Here is a 23,576-nt window from a genome sequence, read left to right as displayed (position 1 = left end):
GGTTCCATGACTAAGTTAATGGCTGAATGCCAAGATGGTCATCATCAGTAGCTACCGCTTGTTGAGTCTCACTGTGTGCCAGGCCTTGTGCCAGGGCCCCACGTGTTCAGGAGGGCAGAGCCGTAATCTCTTTGGTCCCACTGGATCCAGTATTTAGCTCAGTGCCCTGCACCTAGCAGGCCCTCCACAAATCTTTGTGGAATGGCAGAATCATCTCATTCCATCCTTATGACAACTCTGAAGGCATGTATTAATAGCCCCACTTTACAGATGTGGGAGCAGATTCAGAGAGGTTAAGTGACCTGCTCAAGGTCGAAGAGCCAGTGAACAGCAGAGTGGGGATTTGAACTCAGGTCTCTATGACTCAAACTCCATGACACCACACTACACTATTCTGCTTCCTAGCACTTCCAACATCACACTGAAGACAGAGCAAGATGAGCAGTGCCCTGCTCATCTTAGTGGTGGTACCCAGCTACCAAGTATGGGCCTGGCACTCAAAACTTGCCATACCCACCCAGGCCTGGGGGCTTGGCCACAAAGAAGAGCCAGAAGCCAGCCAGTGAGAAGGGTCTGAGTAAGCTTATCAGGGTGGAAGGCCTCTTCCTCTCCTGTGATAGGCAGACCTACCTATACCTCATCGAACTACCATCTCATGCTATTGTCACAGGCGTCACTTTGTTTTGGCAGCGATGTCTGCCAGTATGCCCAGAGCTGGAGAGCCGGCAGGAAAGTATGTCACCGAGTGTGTGCGTATGTCTCATGTTGGTGTCCTGATGACAGTTTTTCATTTCCTCTGGCTGGCACCTTTAGTTTCCATTCATTACCTCTTCTCCTCCCCTCTTTCTCTTCCTCCTCCTCTCCTTTGTTAAAATCCTATATTTTGAATCAGCTGAGTGTCTCCTGGGGGTGGGGATGGTGGTGTCAGCTCCTAGTGACTCATCTAGCTGATAATTAGAGCTCTGGAAAACCCAAAACTCATTCCTGTCGGAGTCAGGGCTTCCGGAATCCCTAGGCTTTTCCCTTTGTCAGAGAGGAGGGCTGTGGGGGCAGGGCCCTGACTTCTTTGTGCCTGACTTTCTGTCACCCGCTTCATCAGAGCTCTGTAACTGAGGTTGACGTGAGCTCTCTTACTTGCCAGGTCCTGTGTGAAGCTGTTTGCACACTCACTGAATCCTCCCAGTGATCCCACGAAGTGTTATCCCAATTTTGACCCATGGGGCAGGCTAAGGAACTTACACTTGTCACTCAGCTTGTAAGGAACGCAGTAAGGATTCAAATCCAATCTTTTCAGAATCTGCTGAAGTTGGTCCAGATCATAGTCCTGCCATTATAAGCTATGTGTCTTTGGAAAGGTTACTTCCCATTTCAGAAATCTAGATTTTTTCATCTGTAAACAGACTTCTAACCCAACGTCTCTAAAGTGCTTAACACAGGGTGTGATACATCAGTAGGAGCTGTTTTGATTGCTATTGTTATTCAGCCCCATCAGCTCAGTGGCCACCAGGCATTCGGATAGACAAAGAGATGACAAAGGAGAAGGCAGCTAAGACACACACACCAACTCTCATGCCCTGGCACTGCCTGTGTGGAGATGACAAACGCACATACTCGTAAGTGCCTGGCCACACGCCCTAGTAAAACCCAGCAGTGCACATGGGCTTAGACACGTGTGCCCGCATGGGTACAGAGTGACTCAGGGGACAGCTGGCAAGACACCGGGATTCAGGCAGTTATCTGCAGCAAGCACCGCAACTCACACCTCTGAGACAAAGAAGTGACGGCCACGGTCGCTGGTGCTGCTGCCACTGAGCCCTTTTAGCTGCTTCTGCATGCCAGGGGAGGAAAGCCAGGCTCTCGCAGGGCCCCAGTGAGTCAACAGCCTGATGCAATCAATCCCTTTAAAGGGCTCATCTGATGGTGCAAGAAGCTGATTCATGGAGGGCGTGGTTGCTGGAGGAGGAGGAGAAAGGGACCGAAACTGCAACAGGAGGGACTGAGGTTAGGTGGCTAGAATCGTTAATAGAACTCTTCACTGTGAACGTCCCTCGTCAAGACTTCGGGGATCTTCGGGTTGAAGCGGGTTTTCAATAAAAGCGAGGGGCCCAGAGGGAAATGCATTGTGAGGGCTACGACAGGAATTCCTGTAATTTATTGAGTCTAGCGGCAGCGCTCTCCACACAGAACTCCAGAAACCGATAAATGGGGATCCAAGAAGAACCATTTTTCTGATAAATGAACTACAACTGGCCGATCTTACAATTGCTGGAGACTTCACCAAACTCGGCAGGGAGAAACTGTAGGGACCGAGGTGCTGTGGAGTTGGGGCGGAGGTGCTGCCTCCAGCCCAGGCTCTCCGCAGGCTTAGGGGGAAAAAAAAAAAAAAAAAAAAAGGTAAGTACCGCTCCTTTAGAGTCTCAGCCTCCAATCGTTTCACAGGACCCCACCCTGAACCAATCCGCAATCGAAATCTGGCCTCTTGCCTGAAGGCTTCCGCCCATCGTCAAGATGGTGCCCAATCCCAATGCCGAGAGGCCGTAGACACGGCCGAGGGGCGGGGTCCTGGGAGGGGCGGGGCGGAGGCTCAATCCAGGAGGCGGGGGCGGTGCGTCACTTCCGTTGTCAGGTGGCGGCGCCGCAGCCATGGAGGGAGGCAGCGGCGGCGGCTGCGGCTCGGGTGGCTGCGCTGGGAGGCGGCGGTGAACGGCTCTCACGCCCCCGGCCCGGCCCCGGCCCCCCGGGACGGAGCTCCGAGCAGTCCCGGCTCCGGGCTACAGACTATGGGCGAGCAGCGCTGAACACCGGGGGAAGGTGAGGGCGGGGGGTCCGGGAGCAGGGAACCGGGCGGGGGTGCGGGTTCTGGGCGGGCCTCAGCGGCGGAGGGAATGGGACCGTGGTGACAGCCCAAGGCCGTCCGTCTGTGATAGAAATGGCAACAGCAAATGCCCCCTCTTCTATTGGTGTCTGCTGTTCCCGGGCGGCGGGGGCGGGAACGGGAGCTGCTGCGCGCCGGAGATGGGGGGCCGTGGGGAGCCTCGGTCCCGCGGAAGCCCTAGGAGGTGGGCACTGACTGCCAGCCTTGCCTGGAGTCATTGCACCAGCAAGTGAAGGCACTGGCGTTTGAGCCAGCTAGATTTTTCCCAGGAGACACCCTCTGCCTCTCCTTGCTTCCCTCCTGATCCGAGAGTGACTTGAAAGTTAGAAAGAATCCCCAGGGAGGGCCAGCCAGTGCTTCCAACAGGAGCCCTCGCCATTGGCACGGGCATCATCGCTGCTGGGGAATTTCGCCTCCCGGACGGCGTTCTGGTGTGGGAAGAGCTACCTGTTTGCCAGTGCTGCGTTTCGGTCGGCCTTTTCCAAGGAGAAAGCCTGCTGCTATGGTCACTGTTTCACCTGTCTTGCCGGGTAGGGCCCGCCCATTCCTACGTCACTTGGCCTTACCTTCCAGCCAGTAGGCAGGGGTGTTGGGATTACCGATGCCGAGTTTTCTGCCCACCCCCACTCCCTAGGTTTGATGCCGTTTGTTGGCGGAAGGAAGAGGTGACAGCCGCCTTATGTGGCAGGATAGACTTTGCTCTGTCTTAAGTCACGGGAGGAAACCGGTTGGCTTTGCTCGGTTTTGAGAGCAGTGGGGAAGAGGGTAGTCACTCTGGGCTGGGTGCCTTTCCCTCTTGCCTTAGTGCTCATGAGATAAGGAAGAACAGAGTATGCAACTGTAAGGCCAAACTAAAACAGTGTTTGTGAGCTGCTCCAGTGCTCTAATGGCCCAGCTGTTGCAGATGTTTATGGTTTAGACCTAGACAGTCTAGAGATAGCCCTCATTCATTCATTCATTCATTCCCCACATGACAACAGCATCTTTGCCTGGAGAGACAAGTACCTATATTATAGTGGTTAAGAGAGGGCTTTGACTCTGGCTGGGTGGCTTAGTCTATTGGAGCATCATCCCATATACCAAAAGGTTAGGGGTTCAATTTCTAGTCAGGGCACATAACTGGATTGTTAGTTCAATCCCTGTTTGAGGCTCATGGGAGGCAGCCAGTTGATGTTTCTCTCTCAAATCCATGTTTCTCCCTTCCTTCCTCCCTCTCTAAAATCAATAAACATACTTTTTTACAAAAGTGGGCTTTGGAGCCAGATTTCCTAAATTCAGATTCTGGCTCTGTGGCTTTCTAGCTGTGTGACCTTGGGCACATTGTTGAACCTCTCTGTTTCACTGTTTTCATCTCTGAAACAGAAGTGGTAACATAGAGTCATAGTGAAGATTTTAAAAGTTAATACATGTAAAACACATAGGACTATGTCTACCACATAAGAAGAGTCCAGTAAATGCTAACTGTTATTCTTCTTTCAAGAAGCTCATGGTAAAGGGAAACTGAGCTGTAAACAAATAGTTGAAGTGTGGTCTTAAAAAGCTAGTAGCAGCAAGAACAGAGGGCTGTGGGAGCCCAGTGGAGGAAGCTGCTGGCTCAGTCTGTAGGGGGAGGGTCCTGGGAAGGTTTGGCCTAAGTGGTGACATGGGAGCTGCGTCTAGAAGGATGGGAAGGCTTAGCTAGATGAGAGTGAAGGAGCAAGGTGTTCTATGTGGAGAGAGACAAGTAAACTCATAGTTTGTTCCAGGAACTTCAGATTGTTTCATATGGTGGTACGAAAGTCAACATGCTGCAAAGTAAGGCAGTGGAGGTTGACAAGGGAACGCCACCTTAACAATTTGGGACTTTATGCCAAGGGCAGTCGGGGGGCCAGTGAAAAAGGTTTTCAGCAGAAGAGTGTCATGATTGGATCTAGTTACAGAAGTGTCTCCCTTGCAGAAGAGGGAAAGAAGAAGAGAGACTAAAGAAGTACTGGAGACCTGTTAGAGGCCTGTGCAGGCCTCTAAGTCAGGAGAATTGGTGCTGGGGTGGTGGGTCTTTGCTGAGAAAGCACTGTATGCAGTCGGCAGGTGACAAGCTCCCTGCATTTCACGGGGCATCTCTGCTTAGCATGGACGTGCCTGGCACATGTGCCCCTATCCTGTTGGGATTGCAGGTTGCTTGAGTGGCTGGAGAAGTGAGGCTGCCCTCTCAGAAGGCCAGTTGCAGGGGGTTCTACATTGGTTCCCTTGTGCCTTTAATTTGACCTTTTGGGAAGGCAACAGCTTCAAGTGGTTAAGAGCCATCTGGGCTCTGCCATCAGATCTGGGTTCTAATCCCGGCCTGGCTAGTCTCTAGAGCTCTAGAGGTTACTTATTCTCTCCATGCTCAGCTTTCTCATCTGTGAAATGGGGACACTCAGAGCCCGCTCCCTAGTATGGCAGTTGTGAGGGTTAAGTAAGATGTGGCATGTTGAGCATCTAACACACACTGGGTGTTAGCTATTATTATAGGCTGCAGGAAAGAACTTCTAAGAACTAATTGATGTAGTTAGTGGCAACTAGAACTGTGTCCCATGGAGTGGTCAGAAGTGTCCTAAGGGATCACAGAATCATAGAATTTATTGTATTCTTTCTGAAAAGGAAATCTGAGGGCAGTTTACCCAGTCTGTGTAGGAGCCATTCAGATGGTTCAGCCTGGCTCTTTAAAAGCAGCATTTTTAAAAATAGAAGTAGAAACACTGAGGAAAAACATGTATTTTAAAGTATGAGAAAAGGTAGCATTTCTTCCATGTGTGTCTCTGTTACTGACCCTAGTCCGACGTCTGAATTAGCATCAACAAGAAATGTCTCACACATTGGTGTGTCCGGCGGCTCAAGATCCAGAACCCAAGTTCCACACACAGACGAGCTCCTGTGTGCTGCTGGGTGGGGAGAGGTGGGTTAGGGTTAGGAGGGGGCAGAGGGGGACAGCAGGAGAGTAGAGAGGTTGGTAGCAGGGACAGGGTGAGCTCCTAACCAATAAACACGAGCATAGAGTTTGGAAGTCTCTCACAGAAGTCTGTGCAGCATGCAGTGGGAACCCAGAGGACCCCCCTGGGGGACAAGGAGAAGATTGGGGAGAGCTGGAGAGTTTAAACTGGATCTTGGAGGGTGAGTAGAGTTTTCTGAGGGCTCATGAAGCACTCCAGGCAGGGGAGTGCATGCCACAGGCCTGGCTGTGTGCTGGTGAGTGTGCGCTTTAGGAGCCGCGAAGGTTCTAGCACAGGGTGTGAAGGCACCTGGCTGTGGGGCTTGCTGGAGAAGTAGGCACCAGTGCTACAATGCTTGACCTAATGATTCTCTTGGTGATGGGATGCTTTAAGAGAAGGGAATATTAGACCTGCCTCTTTCAAGAGCACTCTGACTGTGGGTGGAGGGTGGATGGGGGAGAGAACGAGTATGGAGTTCCCGACAGGAAGCCGTTGCAATAATCAAAGCAAGGGCTACTGGAGGCCAGGATTGTGGCAGAGAACGGGCTGTGCTGAGGGGAATCAACTAACTGGATTCTGGTAGTGTCTGGAAGTGATGGCTAAGGGAGGGGCAGCGGCAGCAGGTGACCTTGAGTCTCCTGGTTTGAGTGACAGACTGAATGATAGTGCAGCGATAGGACGGCTTGGGAGAAGACAGTGACCAGTGACATAGGCCAGCTCCACTCAGTGTGCCCTGCACGCACTCACGGGACAGGAGCAGTTGTGAAGTCTGTGGCACCCTGTCTGGCCCCGGGACAGGCTTCCCTCTGGTTTTGCCTGAGTCGGTGCCTGAGAGAAGGACAGCTCCCCTTCGTTCACCTTCCCACGGGCCAGGTTTGCCCAGGGGGTGAACTGCTTCAGTGTTTCAGAAACTCCCCTAATTTCTGCAGCCTTCAAATGGCCATAAAGAACAGCCCTCCAGTCTGACGCTGTCCACGGTCATGCAGCAAGTGACACACTGATGGGATCTTGCACAGCAGCTGCCCTCGGGAGAGATGGCTCCCCCCTCCCTGGAGATCTTATCTAGAAAGAAGCCCTGAGGTTGCAGGTACTCCAGAGGCTGGATCAGCAGGCTCAGTCCCTCTTCTCTGGAAGGGGAGGTGTCGGCCAGAGGCTACCTAGGACCCACTCAGAACCACAAGGGAAGTGCCTCTGTCTTCCAGAGCTCAAGGGGAGTGCGGAGCTAGGCCTGAATGGGGTTGGCCCGGGGAGAGGGAGGTGCTGTTGGCAAGGCTTCAGACAGGCCCTTTGGAACTGCAGAGCTCTCTGCAGGGCTTATCCTTGCACTTGTGGTGTGGAAAAGAACGGGGCCTGAATTAGGAGCATTTCTTTCTCCTCTACCTGCTCAGAGGAGGCTATGGCTTTGAAGGTCTCCTGGCCCCACAGCAGCCCTGTATATCCTCTCATGTCGGCAATCAAAAGACCCCCAAAGGGGAAGGTATGCTATTGCTTGCCGTGGTTTACTTGCTATCCTAGAGATGGCTCCACTTCAGTGCGTGCATGTCTGGATCACTTGGGGCTGCTCTGTGTCTTCATCGTGGGTGTCATTTATCCAACAAGTTCTCTTCTGATGTACTTAGTTGCTTTTCTGTCTTTTGCTCTTCAAACAAAGCTGAAGTGACTCTCTGTACACATGTGAGCTTAGGTATCTGCAGAATAAATTCTAGAAGAGGGGTTGCTCTTTCAAAAAGTATCTTTTATTATTATTATTTAAAGAATTTCCAAGCCCCCTTCTAATAAACTGAAGCAGCCTGCTTTTTGCCCAGCAAGCAAAAGTAATGTTTTGGGGTTGAGGTCCGCCTTCCTGAGGGGGCTATAGGCCAGGGGTGGTCATCCTCTTCTGGCAAATGGCAACCTGTCTTGGGTGTGATTTAGACCACCTAGCATGGCAGTATAGCAGTATACAGGCCTGGTGAGTCAAAGAAACTCCAGTTGTTAGAAAGCATGAGGTAGCAAAACTGAGAGGGACTCTTGTCACTCAGAATGGAGCTGTCCCCTGTAAATGTGTTCATACACGCCATCTACCTGACAAAAGAGATAGAGGATCTTTAGCCTTTAGGGAATCTGTGACCCGAGGGACCAAACGGAAGAGAAAGTGGCCTGGACATTGCCGTGGGCGTTGTCAAGAGCAGGACTGGTGCGTCTGTCATTTGTCTTTGGGTTTAGGGCAGAGGTTGTTCAAGATGTGATAAGGGGACAGCAGGTGCTTTTAGGGAGAGACTCAGTTCATCCTTTTGGGAGATACTGGCATAGCCCAAAATTGTGGGGCTATTGGAACCCCAGTACCGGCATCTGCAACTCTGGAGAGCGAGAGTCCTGCTCCTTTTTGCTGTAGGTGAGGAGCTTCTGCATTACGGTGTTGGGGGCGTGTTCTGCAGGGTGTGTTCTCTTCTGACTGCTCTCCCAAGGTGGCCTCTCCTGGAGGAGTGGAAGGAAAACAGCCAAAACACAAGGATCCCTGCTATCTTCCAGGTCCTCGGCTAAGCACTGTGTAGTACCTATTGAATCCTTCTCACGTTTAGGGAAGAAAAGGTTATTTCTCTTACAGAGGAGAACCCCCAGGCTCAGAGGGCTTAAGCGACCTGTCCACTGTTACACAGCCAGCAAGGGCAGAGCTGGGTTTCCGCCCCGCACTTGCGTGACTCTGGAGCCGGTACCATCCCCTTCCTCCATCCTGGCCAGACTCTGGCCCAGGGAGCCCAGCCACATGGAGTCTTGGACTCCTGGAGCCGCAGAGCTGGAAGGGACCTGACACAGCTGCAGCAATCCGCTTTGCCGGAAGAGTGGCAACTGCCACTGCCTGGAGACAAGTCCCTCCCCGCTGCCCCGGGAGTAGTGGGTTAGGAGACCTGCAGCCACGTCAGCCCGCAGTTAGGGGCTCAGGCTCAGATCACACCTGGCTTCAGAACCCAGTTCTGCCACTTCCTAGATGAGTGACCTTGAACAAGTCCCTTCCTATCCCGAACCCCAGTTTCCTCCTCTATCAAATGTCAAATGGATGTATGTTTCTTGCTGCAGAGGTTGGAATGAGGATTAGACATGAGGTGCTCCCGTCTACAGCAGGTTCAGCCTGGTGCCGGGCCTGCCGTCAGGACTCGGGGGCTCACTCTAGTGAGAGGCCCAGGCGGGTGAGCTCTTTGCTGGCAGGGCTGTTCGCGTCCCCAAAACGGCATCATGAGCCAGCCTCCAGGTCTCCTGTTTGAACGGTTTGGTGGTCCTCCCAGCCCGTATGGATACCAGGTGGCAAGCAGGGGGTTCCCTATGTTTACAAGTCACCTAGGAGAACGGAAGTGTACCGGGAGTGGTGATGGTGTACCTCCTGCCCCCGCTCTCCCGATGTAGCCTGGGGTCAGCACACAGGCCCGCCCCCCCCCCCACCCCGCCATTCAGGGCACTGCCACTCACACACGTGTCCCGGTGCCAGGCTCCCTCCTTCCGCGAGCCTTCTCTGAGACCCGCCTTCCCCTGACGCCATTGTGCCCTTCACAGTTTGAACGGGGTCAGGACATTTTTAGATTTTTGCAAATTATTATAGTAGTCTATGATGAAATAGTTGAACAGTGTGGAAGAATATAAAACAAAACTCTCCCTCCTCTGCTTGGGCCCCTAGTTCTACTGCCTAGAGGTATCCATTGTTAAGTTTCTTCTGGAAATTTCCTGTGCATATTCAAAGGTGTGTATAGTCTTCCCCCCCAAGTGGGATCATATTATACAAATAGCACTGCATTCTGCCTTTTTGAAATGTGGTGTATCGCAGACATCTTTATCTGTCAGCCGGCGTGGCTTTAGTCTTAAGGCTGCACAGGATTCTGTTTGGATGGAACGTGACTCAGTGAGCCATCCCCTCTCGGTGGACATTTAGATTGTTTCCTGTCGGGGAGGGGGGAGCGTGTTTTGATTTTTGTGGTTTTGTGATTTTTTTTTCTGCGATTAATCTTTGTGAATCTGGGTGAGTGTATTTGTAGGATAAATCCCTAGAACTGGAATCGCCATGCCTGAGATGTGTGCACTTCCTTTTACTCGGTTTACTGGCTGTCGTTTTATGCATGTCCTCTGCGCACCTGTTGGGCCCATGCGGGGGTTCTCAGGTGGACGAGACCCCAGGCACTGTCCGGGGAACTCACCGTCTCGAGAGACACAGGTGAGCACATGTGCAGTGAGCATGCACTTGCCAGCTCACGGAGAGTGTCCGGCCACGGTGGCTTGTGGCCCCAGGGCGGGGAGGGCCGTGGCTGGCCTGTCAGGCTCAGAGCAGCTGAGGCCCTCGTGCCGGCCCAGCCCTCTGAACGGCCCACGCTGGGGCACTCTGATGGCCAAGCCTGCCTCTGCAACCTTGTCCCTCCGAGCAGCCACAGCCAGCAGCACTCAGCACAACTGCAGAAAGTGAGCTGTATTGTTCATTGTCAAAGTTGTGAAATTTAATTGAATTTTTGATAGAGGCAGTTAAGGAAAGGCAGTTTGCTGGCCCCAGTCCAAATTGCCTTTCTCACAGGATGATCATAATGACTTTTGCTGTTAGAGACGGTGTAAAGAGAGAGAACCCCAGGCACCTGGGCCTGGCCTGGGCTTTCCCGTCCGTTGCTCTGGAAGTCTGGGGTCGGAGGAAACAGCATTTGTCTGGTGCTCCGGCAGGCCCCAGGGAACCCTGTGTGGGGCATGGCCGTCCCTCTCCTCGAGGTGGGAGACGAGAGCAGGGAGACACATGTCCGGGGCACACTGTGGGCACAAAGATGGCCCTGAGACCCGGCCAGCCCTTCTTTACTTGCCTGCGGCATTCTCCTTGTCTGATGGGGGCCGTGCTGAGTGGCGGCGAGAACCTGAAGTCCAGTGGGACACCGCGGCAGGCCTCGTTCTCGGGCTGAGTCACTGCACAAAGCAGTACCTGATGACTTGCGCTGAGGGACCCCCTACCGCGTGTTCATGCTAGGGTCCCCCCAGTTGTAGGGAGGCTGGCGTGACGGGAGGGCTGTCAGTGCCTCGGTCTGCCGTCACTGCGCATGGCAGGAGCCCCCCACCCCACAGGAGCCAGGAGTCCACCAGGAATGTCTGCCAAGCCAGTGTGCTGTGCCGCTTCCCAGGCTGCTTCTCTGGGTGGGAGGCGCCAGGGCAGCACCACTTGAGAAAGAGCTATTCAGTCTGTCCCTTCCTCCTCCGACACCCACACACAGTGACGGATTATTTGTTGTCACATCAGCTGCTTCCGGAGGCCCTTGGGAGGAGTGAGCTGGTGGCAGGGCTGGCAGAGCTGCCCTGGATTCTGCTCTGGTGGCTTTTACAGTGGCTGCTGGTGAAGTCCTGTGACCCATCTGCAGGAACTGGTTTCTTACGCCTTTTGTCTGCCCCAGAGGGGTCTGCTGGCCCTCCTCCGTGCGCCCAGCCCTGGAGCCTTTCTCCCAGAATCACGCAAAGGCACACCCCCTGGTCAGGGGCCATCAGCCTCCAGTCTGGCCCCCCAGCCTTCACAGAGGCCACAGAGATGCCCGGTGGGGACTTCCTCCTTCTCCTCGGGGCAGAGGGGTGAGGGGGGACATCGCTGATTACGTAATCTCGTGTGTGTGTGTGTGTGTGTGTGTGTGTGTGTGTGGTTTGAGAGAGAGAGAGACCTTGCCTCCTGGAGACTAGAACTGGACCAGGAGCTGCAGACACTGGGCTTCCTGTGAGCAGCGGGGTCTTCAGGCCCCGCAGGCCCCCCGGGACTGCTGCCCTCAGCCCGCTGTAGTCCTGTGAGGGGAGGCAGTGACAGAGGGCTGAGGGGGAGCAGCCCGGCACAGGGCCCTCTTTCTGCTGCCCCTCCCACTTCCCACTGGGCTGAGTCACTTCCTCCCTGGCTGCTGCAGGTACTCTCCCACATGGCCAAGAAGAGGGCTGCAGGGGGTGGGGTTCACGCTGAGCAGCAAGAGGGAGCTCAGGGTAGAAGCAGCAGTTCCCTCGGTACCCGCAAGGCAGCGAAGCGCGCGTTTAGAGCACGGTGTGATGTTATGTGTTCTCGACACACTGGAGCTATACATATCCTGCGTTTTAAAGAGGAACAGAACCAGCATGCTGGTCTGGAACACCGAAGATGACAGCGCAGGCATGGATCTTTGTCTTCAGGGAGCCCCCCGGGCGGGCCTAGCAGGGATTACTAATCCTCCTCCCCATCTACTCAGCATCCATCTGAGCTCAGAAGCAAATGGCTTCCAGGGGCTTCCTGGGGAGGTTGCTGGTAGCCTGCAGCTGCCAGGGAGAAGGTTCCTGCCTGTCACTCCAGCTGAGAGGAGGAGCCCTCAGACAGAGCCCCCTTCCGGCCGGCTGGCGGGAGCAGAAGAGCACAGGCCGTAGGCAGCCTCCACCTCGCGGGTGAGCGGGGCTGGGATCTCTAGGCTTTGGCTTGTCAGCAACACAAGAGAGAAATCGTTTCCTTCATAAAGTTGTGAGAATTAAAAGAAATCTAGGAAACAGTAAGAACAGCTCCTGGCAAATGATAGTTAAAAAGGTGTTTGCCTGGAGAGACTTGTCACCAGGAAGGTCCCCGCAGCAGGGAACACTCACCTTTCACCCAGCACAGCCCCGCCACCACCAGCCACATCCTCCTCTCTGGTCCCTCGGTCACCCCACTTTTAAAGATGAGGAAACTGAGGCCCACAGAGTGGAGGTGACTCTCACAGAGGGTTGGTGACTACTTCGGGGTCACAAAGCAAGTGAGTGAGGGGAGCTGAAATTTAAAACTGGGCTCCTGACCCCCAAATCCACCCGGCTCTCCCAGCTGACATTCCAGTAGCTGGTCCATGGAAACACTCCATTCCGTGCATTCCTCCTGGCTCCGTGGGTTGCCCTCGTAGATGGAAACAGGCCTGGAGGGAGGCTGGCGCTGGTGGAAGCACCTGCCTGTGAGTGTTGAGGTACAGTGGGGTGGCTCCCAGGGTGCTTGGGTCGGGGAGGCGTGGGGGACACTCTGCCTTGTTGGCTGGTGGGAGGGTGTGTCGGTGACCCTGGACACGGCTCTTTTCTCCCGAGGACCCTGCTCAGGGCGCCTGAAACACCTCCTTCTCCAGGGACAAGCATGGCCCCTCTCTCTCTGCTCACCTGCAGCTTTCAGATTCTCCTGGAATCTTAGCCACTCCCTGATTCCAGGAGAAGGATTGCTTCTGAGGAAGTCCAGAGGGTACTGTCCATTCTGTGGTCAGCACTCCTGAACCACAGCCGACGTCAGGTGGAGAAAGAGCCCCTGAGGGAGCCGTGTGGTCGGTTAGCAATACGTGGGGTTCAGACTTGGAAAACCTGTGTTCACACAGGTGACCTCTTTCAACAACTAGCCAGAAGGCTTTACGCAGTTCTCGGAGGACTTGTGAGCCTCAGTTTCTTCTTCTAGAAAATGTGTTCTGGAAGTGGGGGAGCAATCAGCTACAATAGTGTATTTGAAAGTGCTTGGTAAGCTGCAAAGCCTTGTACAAAAGTTCATCCGTGTGAGGGTGTAGGCCTCGCAGTGGGTTCTGAGCCCGAGATTCACCATCCAGAAAGGGGCTCGGGGAACGTGGCGGGAGCCGGCAGCGCTCTGGTGTGGGGGTCTGTCTGTAAAGCACGGGCCCACCGGTCATCTTGGTTGGAGTGCATCTTCAGATCTTGCCCCACTCACCCCGGTTCTGTCGAGTCATTTCGAGTGTGGCCAGCTAAAGATATGCTGGGCCAGAAGTTCTCTTTTCTGGGGGAAGTGAGAGTGGTCGGCATGTTTCTGACCAGCAGAAGAACCTTCACGCTGGGACGTGTCGCTGGTGGAGGGGGCCGGCCAGGCCGATACTCCCAAGCTCCCACATCTCGCTCCAGGAAAGCATGTCTTTTAGCTGAATTCAACAAAAAGGGGGCTGGTCTTCCTGGTGCCAGTGAGGGAGTGGGCCCGAGCTGCACATGCTGGCCCATTCCTCCGGGGAGGCTGTCGCCAGCAGCCAGCGCTGTCTAAGCACCACCCCTGGCAACCAGCCAGCCCAGAACGCCTTGCCTCAGGCATCCAGACGTTTCTGACAGGAGACTTTTCCTGGACAAACTCTTCCCAGCACCGCTGCTGCCATTAGCTGGTAGACCATCCATACTTTCTCCTGGGTCCCACTCTAACCCCTGGCCTATAGTTGGGTGATCTCCAGCTCTGCCCCCTGCCCCAGTATGGGCTGTAGTGCCTTCTGGGTGCACCACAAACAGTTCTGCACTCTGTGTTTCCCCACTCAGCAGTTTGCCAGGCACTGGGTGAGGTGCAGGGAGGCAGAGGTGAGTTGGGGTTGCTCCCAAAGGAGCGCCCACAGACTGGGGTAGGAGGTCATCAGACCAGTAAACCGATGGTCACAGCACAGCGGGAGGGGCCGGAGGTATGCTCAGGTGCTGCGGGAGCTGGAGGAGGAGAGGACTTGCTGCAGAAGGTGACAAGTGAGGACTGAGGGAGAAGGACAAACCAGCCCAAGAGGAGGGCAGGGCAAGGGTGTGCATGGCACAGTCAGGGAACTGTGAGTCATTTGGTGTGGCTGGATTTAGGAGGCATATAAGGGCAGTGACGCTGGAGAGGTAGCCTGGGTCTAGCCAGGCTCGCTGAGAAGTTTGTTTCTTCCCGAACACCAGGGGAACACTGGAGGACCCCCCACAGCAGAGGCAGACAGACACTGCAGCCCCAGGCCCCCAGCAGGGGGGCAAGTGCAGCCTGCTGGAGTCTGTTTGTCCAGCCCCAGTTACACCGGGTAGCTGAGGTGGGGTCTTCTAATGCAGTTGTTCCTGCATCCTTCCTGATCAGCCACATGGGGAACAGTGTGCCTGGTTACCTGGGACCTGGTGCTGGGAGAAACCCTTTGAAGTTGTGCTGCAGAAAGACGCCACCAGGTGGCAGGCCTGGAGATTGCACAAAGGCCTTTTTCCTACACGCCCAACACCCTCCCCCTCCACCTGCCCCCCCCTTCCTTTTGCACCGTGTTCGAGTGAGGAGGGGAGCGGGACAGTCAAGACTGAACTGTTGTACCAGGCTGGCTCCGCCCAACAAGCGGGAGATTCCAGGTTCTGCTCTGCGGGCCATGTACCCACCAGAAATCCCTCCGAACCTGTGAGTCTGGACAGCACATTCCTCCCGGGCCTTGGGAGCGTTTTCGGAAGGTTGCACTCTCTCTGTCTCCAGGCACCTGAGAGTAAACTGCAGACATCATGACCCTTCCATGCCAAAGGCTAGCATCTGTCACCTGAAAACAGGGACGTTCTCCTGTGTCCTGTGTTATTCCAGAATGCAGGTTCCAAATTCAGGAAATTTAACATCGATACAATTCTGTTATCTAGTATACAGGTCATGTTCAGATTTTGCCAACTGCCCAGGCGTATTCTTTCTGACCCCCACTCTGAGGACAGCCGTCACATGTACTTGTCACAGGTCTTCAGTCTCCTTCACTCTAGAACAGTTCTTCAGCCTTGTTTCTCTTTTCTTTTTTCTTTAATCCTCAACCAAGGATATGCTCACTGATTTTAGAGAGGGGGGGATGGGGGGGACATTGATCAGTTTCCCCACGCATGCACCCCAGCTGGGATGGAACCTACATACGACCCCGGCGTGTGCCCTGACCGGTAACTAAACCTGTGACCTTTTGATTCACGGGACGACACTCCTGCCCACTGAGCCGCACAGGCTGGGGCAGTTCTTCAGCCTTTACAGAAACTCTCTGACATGGATGTTTTTGAAGCGTACATGCCTGTTTTGTTGAATGTGTCTCAGTTTGGATTTGATTCATGATCAGGACTAATTTATGCCTTTTTGGTAAAAAAAAAATAATGTAAGTTATGTTGTGTCCTTCTAAGTGTATCATATCAGGAGGAACATGTCAGTTCTGCTATTGGTGGTGCGGTATTAACTTTGACCATTTGGTTAAGTGGCAGCTTGCTTTTTTTAGTAATTAAGGTATATTTACATACAGTGAATTTCACAGATCTCTTAACTGTACCATTCAGTTGTTTTGACAAATGTACGTACCCAGAAGTTATGTCCTTAGGTAGAAAAAGTTTTACGGCCTAGCGTATGTGCTCTGTCCCCCTCCCCCCGTCCTGCTCCAGGACTAGAGGTACTAGGTCTTAATTCCGTCAACTGGATCATAACGAAGGACCCATTTGGAGTGGCCTCGTCCTGCTAGACTGTGCCCCGAGTTGATCATTGCCCGCTGGTGCTCCAGCCTCTGCTTCCCTCAGAGACCAATGAAGAAAACCAGACGATGAGACGCTGTGTGCCTCTGCCCGAACAGCAGGCGCTCCCCTCGGTCCTCGAGACAGCTGTTCTCCGCCCTCTGCTACGGCAGGTGCGCCTGGCACTGCCCACAGCCCCCTGCTCCTCCGCAGCTCAGCTAACCCCAGGCCTCTTCTCTGCCCCACGCTGAGCTGAACACGTCATTCAGGCTGGCCACCAGACCCCCTCCTGTAATCTCAGGCCAGCAGACAGCAGGTTCAAGGTCTCTTAAACCTTTAATCTGGTTTCTTCTGCTCCCCACCTCCCTAACTTGGTACCTAACTATCCCCTTCTTTTTGGGCAGGAGAAATTCAGAGCTACTGTGTTTAAGCTAACAGTAGTACATACAGTTCATCAAATGTTTACAATGCCAGTGAGGTGCTCTGTGTAGGTTATCTCACTCTTATCCTTAGACCAACTTGGAAGGTAGATATTGTGCACCATTTTGTAGATCAGAATAGGTAACTTGTCCAAGATCTCATCACTACTAAGTGATGGTGCTGGGCTTTGCACCCAGGTTTGGCTCACTCCAAACCCTTGCTCTGACTCAGAGGTTCCCACCCAGTGTGGGTTATGTAGGGTAAAGGGTGATCCCTTCAGCCTGAGGCACAGAATGGGGCCACGCATAGGACCCCTGGAGCCCCCAGTCCTTTCACCCTCGAGTGCTGTACACATTTTCTTTGTTGTGACAAGAAAAAAACCAAGGTTCGTCATTCTAACCACTTGGTTCTGCTGCCTTCACGTCCTGCGGGCAGAGACTCTCTGCCCTCTTCCTGGGATCTGCCGTGGGTCTGGACACACAGTCCCTTAACACGTGGCAAGTAGGATCGAGGCCGGGGATGGGTGGGAGCTCTGTGCACACTTCCAGGTGCCAGGTGGGCTGGACAGAGGTGCAGGACCCTGCTTTCAGTGGGCACCGCCAGAGGTCAAGTCCAGAAGACAGAAACCTGCACAGCTCAGGAACCTTTTATCTGTTTTGTTTTGTTTTGTTTTGTTTTGTTTTGACAGAGCCAGGGAACATGGGGTAGGATGGGGACTGCTGACAGGCACAGCGTGAACATGGATGGCTTCAGCTCTGTCTGGTCCTGCAGTGTAGACACAGCCCTTCGGCTCCCAGCAGGAGCGCAAAGAGAAGCTGCTGTTGTCACACACACGCACACAGCAAGCGCTGAACTATGCCGTGGGCTGTCGTTTGCTCCTGGAGGGGACTGCCCTTGCACTCTTTCTTCAGCCGTCTGGTGTGCAAGATCACCCATCTCTCCAAGAACCCAGGGCAAAAAGCCTAGGATGAGGTTGAATGCAGAACTTGCGTATGTGAGCAGTTGCCCCCGTGTTTGTGGGGACTAGGGGTTTGCTCTGGCTCTGTGCGCATGAAAGTGTCCACTGCCTGGGGACACGCGCCTGTGCGCCTGTGCGGAGACCTGTGGGGATGTGGCTGGTGTGAGCGAGGGGCCCCTCCTTGCCTGGCCAGGCTCTAGCTGCTTTCTAGTTGGGTGGTGCTGAGGAAAGACTGAGCTCAGGAGGCCTCAGTACCACCTTTCTTTGCAGCCCACCTGCTTCTAGGGTTGGTGGTACGTCCACCAGTTATCAACTCGGGGCACAGTCTAGCAGAATGAGGCCACTCCAAATGGGTCCTTCATTATGATCCAGTTGATGGAATTAAGACCTAGTACCTCTAGTCCAAGAGTCCTGGAGCAGGACTTGGGGAGGGGGACAGAGCACATGCAGAACTGTGCGCTGCCGTGGTGTCCTGCCCTGCTCGACCTCGCCCAGCTCTGCTATACCGTCACACTGCACCCCTGGACTCGGCTTCATGGGCCTTAGAGCCCTGCGTGTTGCCAATGGCCTGGCCTTCATTGCCTTCTGGGAAAGCTGGCTCACGTGGCCCCGCAGCTTTAGGGTGACATGACCTTAACCCCAAGATGACAGGGTAGGGCAGGCCTCCTCTCCTCTGGTGGCTGTCATGGAGCTAAGGCTCTCTCGTGCTGAGGACCACGGTGTGCTCCCTCAGCTGGGCCAAGCAAACAGAACCCCCTGCTTTCCAGAGTGAGGAGTGCAGCCTGCAGGAGGCAGGGCTGCCAGGCTGGGCTCTTTCAGCCTCCATCCCTCACCCCCACTGTTGCCTCACTGAGCTTCCTGTTGCGTCCAGGTTCTGAGGGAACCAGCCATGACGTGGGAGGACAGCACACAGAATACTTGACAGATTTAAAGCTCCAGAGACTTCCACGCCAGGAACGATAAGTGTCTGGGGAGCGGAGCAGTGGGCCCAGGAAACACCAGCTGACAGCCTCCCCTTAGCCAGGCTGGGCCCGAGGAGCAGTGTCTCTGGAGGAGCCCGGCCCCAAGTCCTTCTGAGACCAGGTAGCCAGAGCTGCCACATCGCACCCGAGTGGCCTGCCCCATGGGAACATTTGCAGGTGTGCCCCTGGAGGGGAACCCTTGAGGATTTGAAAGTGGGCACACCCTCGCTGTGCGTCAGTCGGGTGGTGGTGGGGAAGTCTGGGAGGGTCTATCCTCAGGAGTCTTTGCTCACCTCCCTAGTGAGCCTGCAGCAGCTTCTTCTTTCCCAGGCCTGCCGCCTCACACTGCTGTCTTTGCTCCACCAGCTCGGGTGGCGAGAAGGGATGCTCAGGAAGGGAAGCAGCCTCGCCGCCTCTCCCCTGCCAGCAGCATCTTCTCCCTCTCTCTGCCCGTCTGCTCCCATCCTTCTGTCTGCCTACATTTGGAAGCAGTTCCCGTGCCGTTTGCTTGAGTTGAATCTTGAGTGGGGTGGGTGGGGTCAGGCTGAGCCCACTCATTGTCTGTGTCGCAGCTGCTCCCAGCAAACTGTTGTCTAGACCAAGCCTGTGCGTGGGCGCCTAGGCAGCATCTACACAGATATGGTGAGGCCCCCGCGGTGTGCTCCAGGGAGCCAGGAGAGGGGGGAGGCGTGGTGCTCCAGGAAGAAGGAGGCTAGGGCCAGAACGGCATGAAAGCGGCTTCTCCACTAGGGCAGGGGCAGCTTCTGCACAGGGCTGCTGACCTGGTAGGAACCATCACCAACTGGCGGGACGGCATCCCACCATTCACAGAGCATCTGCTGGGCCTGGCACTGGGGGAGCAATGTTCTTTTTTTTCCTCATGGAATTTTTAGTCTAGTGGTGCGAGAAAGACATTAAGCATATAAGCATAGAAATAAATACATAATCGCAGAATGTAGAAAGTGCTATGAGTGAAAATATAAAAATTGCAGGATACCAAGTGAGACTAAGTGGGACCCACCGGTGGTGGGGATATCAAGGAAGGCTTCTCTGAGGAAGTGATATTAAACTGAAAGGGCCCCAGAGAAGTTAGCCAGGCAGCCCTGGCTGGAATGGGTCAATGGACTGAATGCCAGCCTTCAAACTAAAGGGTCACCAGTTTGATTCCCAGTCAGGGCACATGCCTGGGTTGTGGGCCAGGTCCCCAGTAGGGGGTGCACCAGAAGCAACCACACATTGATGTTTCTCTCCCTCCCTTCCCCTCTGTTGAAAAGTAAATAAATAAAATCTTTAAAAAAAAAAAGAAAAGAAAAAAGACAGTAAGTACACAGGAAACACAGGAAAGTTTGCTTGAATGTTAACAGCAGTTACATCTGGGCAGTGAGCTCATGGGTTCTTCTTTTCTTATTTTTGCATATCTGTGTATTAATTTTTTAAAATTGATTTGAGAGAGAAAGGGGCTAAGGGAGGGAGAGGGATGATTTGTTGTTCCACTTATTTATGCGTTCTTTGGCTGCTTCTTGAAGGTGCCCTGGGAGGGGATGGAACCCACAAGCTTCGAGTATTAGGATGATGCTCTAGCGAACTGAGCTGCCCGGCCAGAGCTGCTTATCTGTATCTTCTAGTGTTTCTGCGGGGAGTGCCAGTTACTTTTAGATGAAGAAGAAAATCAGAGAAGTTTAGGGCTGAGTGTTCGGCCCCTAAAGGTTCCACTCCCGACTCAGCCATCAGGTCCCCTAGATACGGCCTTTGCCCCTTCTCTGGATTACCTCTGTCCACTCCCTGCTTCATATTGTACGTTCCAGCAACACAAACTGCTTGGAGTTGGCTGTTCGTGTGCCATGTCTTACCTTTGTGTGTTTGCTCACCAGGTCCCTCTGCCTGGGATGCCCTGGCCCCTCACCTGGCCCACTCCATAGCACTTCCCCTGGGAAGTTTCCCCTGAGCTCTTGCACCCACACCGGGCCAGGACCTCTCCTTGGGGCTGGGCAGCCGGCCTGCCCTGGGCACCCCTGGGGCCCTCCGCCCTCTCTGTGGGACTCATCTGTGTGCATCTGTTCCTCGCCCCACCTGAGGTGCTGACTGTGGAGAGCTGGAAGGAGGGACTCTTCCTTTTTTTTTTCAATTCATGTCCCTAGGTTAATGTCTCCTAGAGTCTGGCTCCTGTGTCAACCTTTCTTTAAAAAAAAAAAAAGATTTTATTTATTTTACTTTTTAGGGGGGAAGGAAGGGAGAAAGAGAGGGAGGGAAACATCAACGTGTGGTTACCTCTCACACACCCCCCACTGGGGACCTAGCCCGCAACCCAGGCATGTGCCCTGGCTGGGAATTAACCGGTGACTTTTTGGTTCACAGGCTGGCACTCAGTCCACTGAACCACACCAGCCAGGGCTCAACCTTTCATTTTAACCCTGAAAGAGGTCAAAGTGGTCACAACTTCCATTTTTGTCCTTTAATTGGCTCCTAAATGCATAGTATGTTTTTGTTTTAAAAGAAAGTGCTGAAAATTGGAGAAAGGGAAGAGAAAGAAAACCCCCCCATTGATAACTTTGGGGTGCTCTTCCAACTGGGAGGATCTCAGAGACAAGGAGACTTGGAGAGAAGAGGGGACCCTCAGGGCAGTAACCCACTCATGTCGTGGGGATAAGAATCCCTCAGTCCTCACATCCATCATGCCATTTCCTGGGACCCGCACCCCAGGAATCAGAGCATCAGGGGTGGAGTGGGACCCAGGAATCGGCACGTCAGGCCACTTGGCCATCGGTATTTGGGGGGAAAGCCTCACTTTGGGAATAATGAATTCCAGGCCAGCTCTCCTCTCTGTGGTGGTCTCATGGGGACCCCAGTTTATATCTGCACAAAACCCAGGGTTCTCCTCTGCATTTGACCAGCCCCTTTGAGGCAAGCCGGCTGCCTGCCTCAGTAGCCTGTATATGCTACCTTGAAGTACACTCACCTTGAGTCCCTAATTAATCCCAAGTAAAGAAGCCCAGGTTCTTTGTCACCAGGATCCTTCAGTGCTCCTCTGGGAGGGGGAGGAGGCGGCGGCGGCGGCAGCAGCAGCAGCAGCAGCAGCAGCTGTGTGACGCATCGCCAAGTCAGAGGCTCGGAGGCTGGGTTAGCATAAGGAAACTCGCTGACTTGCTCAGTGAGAGGGGCTCTTTTCTGTCTTGTCTAGAGCTGAGAATGAAGCGGAGAGCATCAGACAGAGGAGCTGGGGAAACGTCGGCCAGGGCCAAGGCTCTAGGAAGCGGGATTTCTGGAAGTAATGCAAAGAGAGCTGGACCTTTCATCCTGGGTAAGCCTCTCCCCCACCGGGCGAGTGGGAGTGCTGGGGGCGGGGGCCGGGCGCAGGGGCATCCTCAGTCTGGCCCAGCTTCACCACCTTCACTCCAGCCTCTGTATGCCAGTGGGAGATCCGGGGCCTTAAGTCACCCTGTACCAAGAGTCTCACTTTTGTTGTAGCTACACCAGCCTTAGGTCAGTCTCAACTGAGAGCTAGACTGTCTCCTCCCCCTGGATGCCACCCACAGGAAGCACATAAGCTGCGTTAGATTCCAGGGGGCCATCATCCAAGGCATTTTTTGGGACCATTCTTGGAGGGCACAATTAATTTCACAAAGTATTTGGTATGGCCCCTGAAACTTCTTGTGAAGTTGGCACAGAAGTCCTGTAGAACCAGGTGTTCCCAGTGGTCCAGAGGAGCGGCAGGGCCTTTCTGCGTGATGTCAGAGGCCCGAGCAAGTCCGAGTTGCTTATACTCGGGGTCAAGGATTAGGTGGGCTCTAAGACCCCAACTCCCCTAGCAGCCGGAGACCAGGTATGAGTTTTGCTGGGGGAACAGCATCTGGACTTACAGGCACAGGGTCGTTCCAGCTCCAGTCATCCAGCAAGGAGTTAATGGTGCCCACTCCGTGCCAGACCCGTGCTGTTTGCCAGGGACCCATCAGTAAGTGAGACAGTCACGTTCCTGCCTCACAGATCCTAACATTCTGGTTGCGAAAAGAAAGAGAGTAAACAACACACAGATCCCCACCGGGGGCAGTGAATGCGTGGAAGCAAGCGAACGAGGTGACGTGAGGGGAACAAGGTCCTGGAGATGGTGCAGACAAGGGAGGTTCTGTACGAGCAGGTGACATTTGAGCTGATGTCCGAGGATAGGAAGGAGCAGGGTACTAAGGAGTACCCTGCTTGTGGAAAGCAGGGGAAAAGCATTCCAGACAGAAGGAACAGCTAACTCAAAGGCCCAGAGGCAGGAAAGGGTTTAATTTCTTAGGAATTAAGAAGCCAGTGAAGCTGGAGTATGGTGAGTGGGGTGGGGAAACAACCAGTTAGAAAGATGGATAGGAATCAAGTTATACAAGACTGGGGAGGTCAAAAAAGGGGTTCCAATTGCATACTAAAAGCGATTGAGCACTGTTAAGGGTTTTTAGCAGGACAGTGACTTGGTGACGTTATCTGATTTATGTTCTCTGAAAGCTCAGGCAGGGTGCTGTCACAGGACAACGAGTAGTGTGCATCTCCGAAAATGTAGAAGTTCCCAAAAGCTAGTACTTGGACCAGGGTCAGGTGGCTATATTGGACTACCAGGGGATCCTGTTAGAGCTCTGCTTTCCCAGACTCTCACCTGGAGTTGCTGGTTCAGAGGGGCAGGTTGCAGCTAGGGGCTGTCTTTAACACCGGCTCCTCAGGGTCCAGTTGGCTCCCACTGTTGAAAAACTCTTTTCGAGAAATGTGCCCATAAGAGCCAGGTGTGCCTCAGGCAGATGTGCGCACATACCCTCCAGTTTTGGCGGGGAAGCTGTGAGAAGGACTTTGTGGGGTGAGCTCAGTGGGTGTGAACTGTGGCACCCGCCTGCAGAGAAGGACTAGCCAAAGACCATGTGGTGACATGGGCCACAATAGACAGAGCTTCTGTGCAGTGAGCCAGCTGCTCCCTCTGCCACAGGTCCCCGTCTGGGCAACTCCCCGGTGCCGAGCATTGTGCAGTGTTTGGCCAGGAAGGATGGCACAGATGACTTCTATCAGCTGAAGGTAAGCGAGGCGTGGGGGGTTAGTGTACAGGGCTCGGGCCATCCTGCCAACCTGTCTCCCTTTTCTCCACCTTCGCACCTACACTTGCGAACAAGAGTGGCACCATTTCTTCCTGAGAAGCAGTCAAGTTCACAGCCTCTCTCTGAACAACTCTTGATTTAATGAGCGCTATCTGTGCATAAATTACACTGCCGTCACATTAAGAAAAACTGTTCACTTCGTAGGTG

General features: G+C 53.9%; 1 protein-coding gene across 3 annotated transcripts in view; it reads left to right on the top strand.

Annotated features, from left to right (window-relative positions):
• The first annotated feature begins 2,617 nt into the window (after positions 1-2,617).
• The window catches only part of STK40 (serine/threonine kinase 40), a 36,205-nt gene continuing 15,246 nt past the window's right edge, over positions 2,618-23,576 (top strand). For 2 of the 3 annotated variants that reach the window (XM_036025780.1, XM_036025779.1), the window contains exons 1-3: positions 2,618-2,811; positions 21,494-21,613; positions 23,264-23,349. In XM_036025780.1, the coding sequence (XP_035881673.1) occupies positions 21,502-21,613; positions 23,264-23,349 (198 nt within the window). In that variant the 5' untranslated portion in view covers positions 2,618-2,811; positions 21,494-21,501. The remainder of the gene's footprint in view (positions 2,812-21,493; positions 21,614-23,263; positions 23,350-23,576) is intronic. The other variant, XM_028512100.2, reaches the window with a different exon arrangement.

The sequence above is a fragment of the Phyllostomus discolor genome, chromosome 5 (genome assembly GCF_004126475.2).
Source record: "Phyllostomus discolor isolate MPI-MPIP mPhyDis1 chromosome 5, mPhyDis1.pri.v3, whole genome shotgun sequence".
In the NCBI taxonomy this organism is placed as follows: Eukaryota; Metazoa; Chordata; class Mammalia; order Chiroptera; family Phyllostomidae; genus Phyllostomus; species Phyllostomus discolor.
Note: the sequence above shows the minus strand (reverse complement) of the source record. Positions and strands in the feature narration are given on the sequence as shown.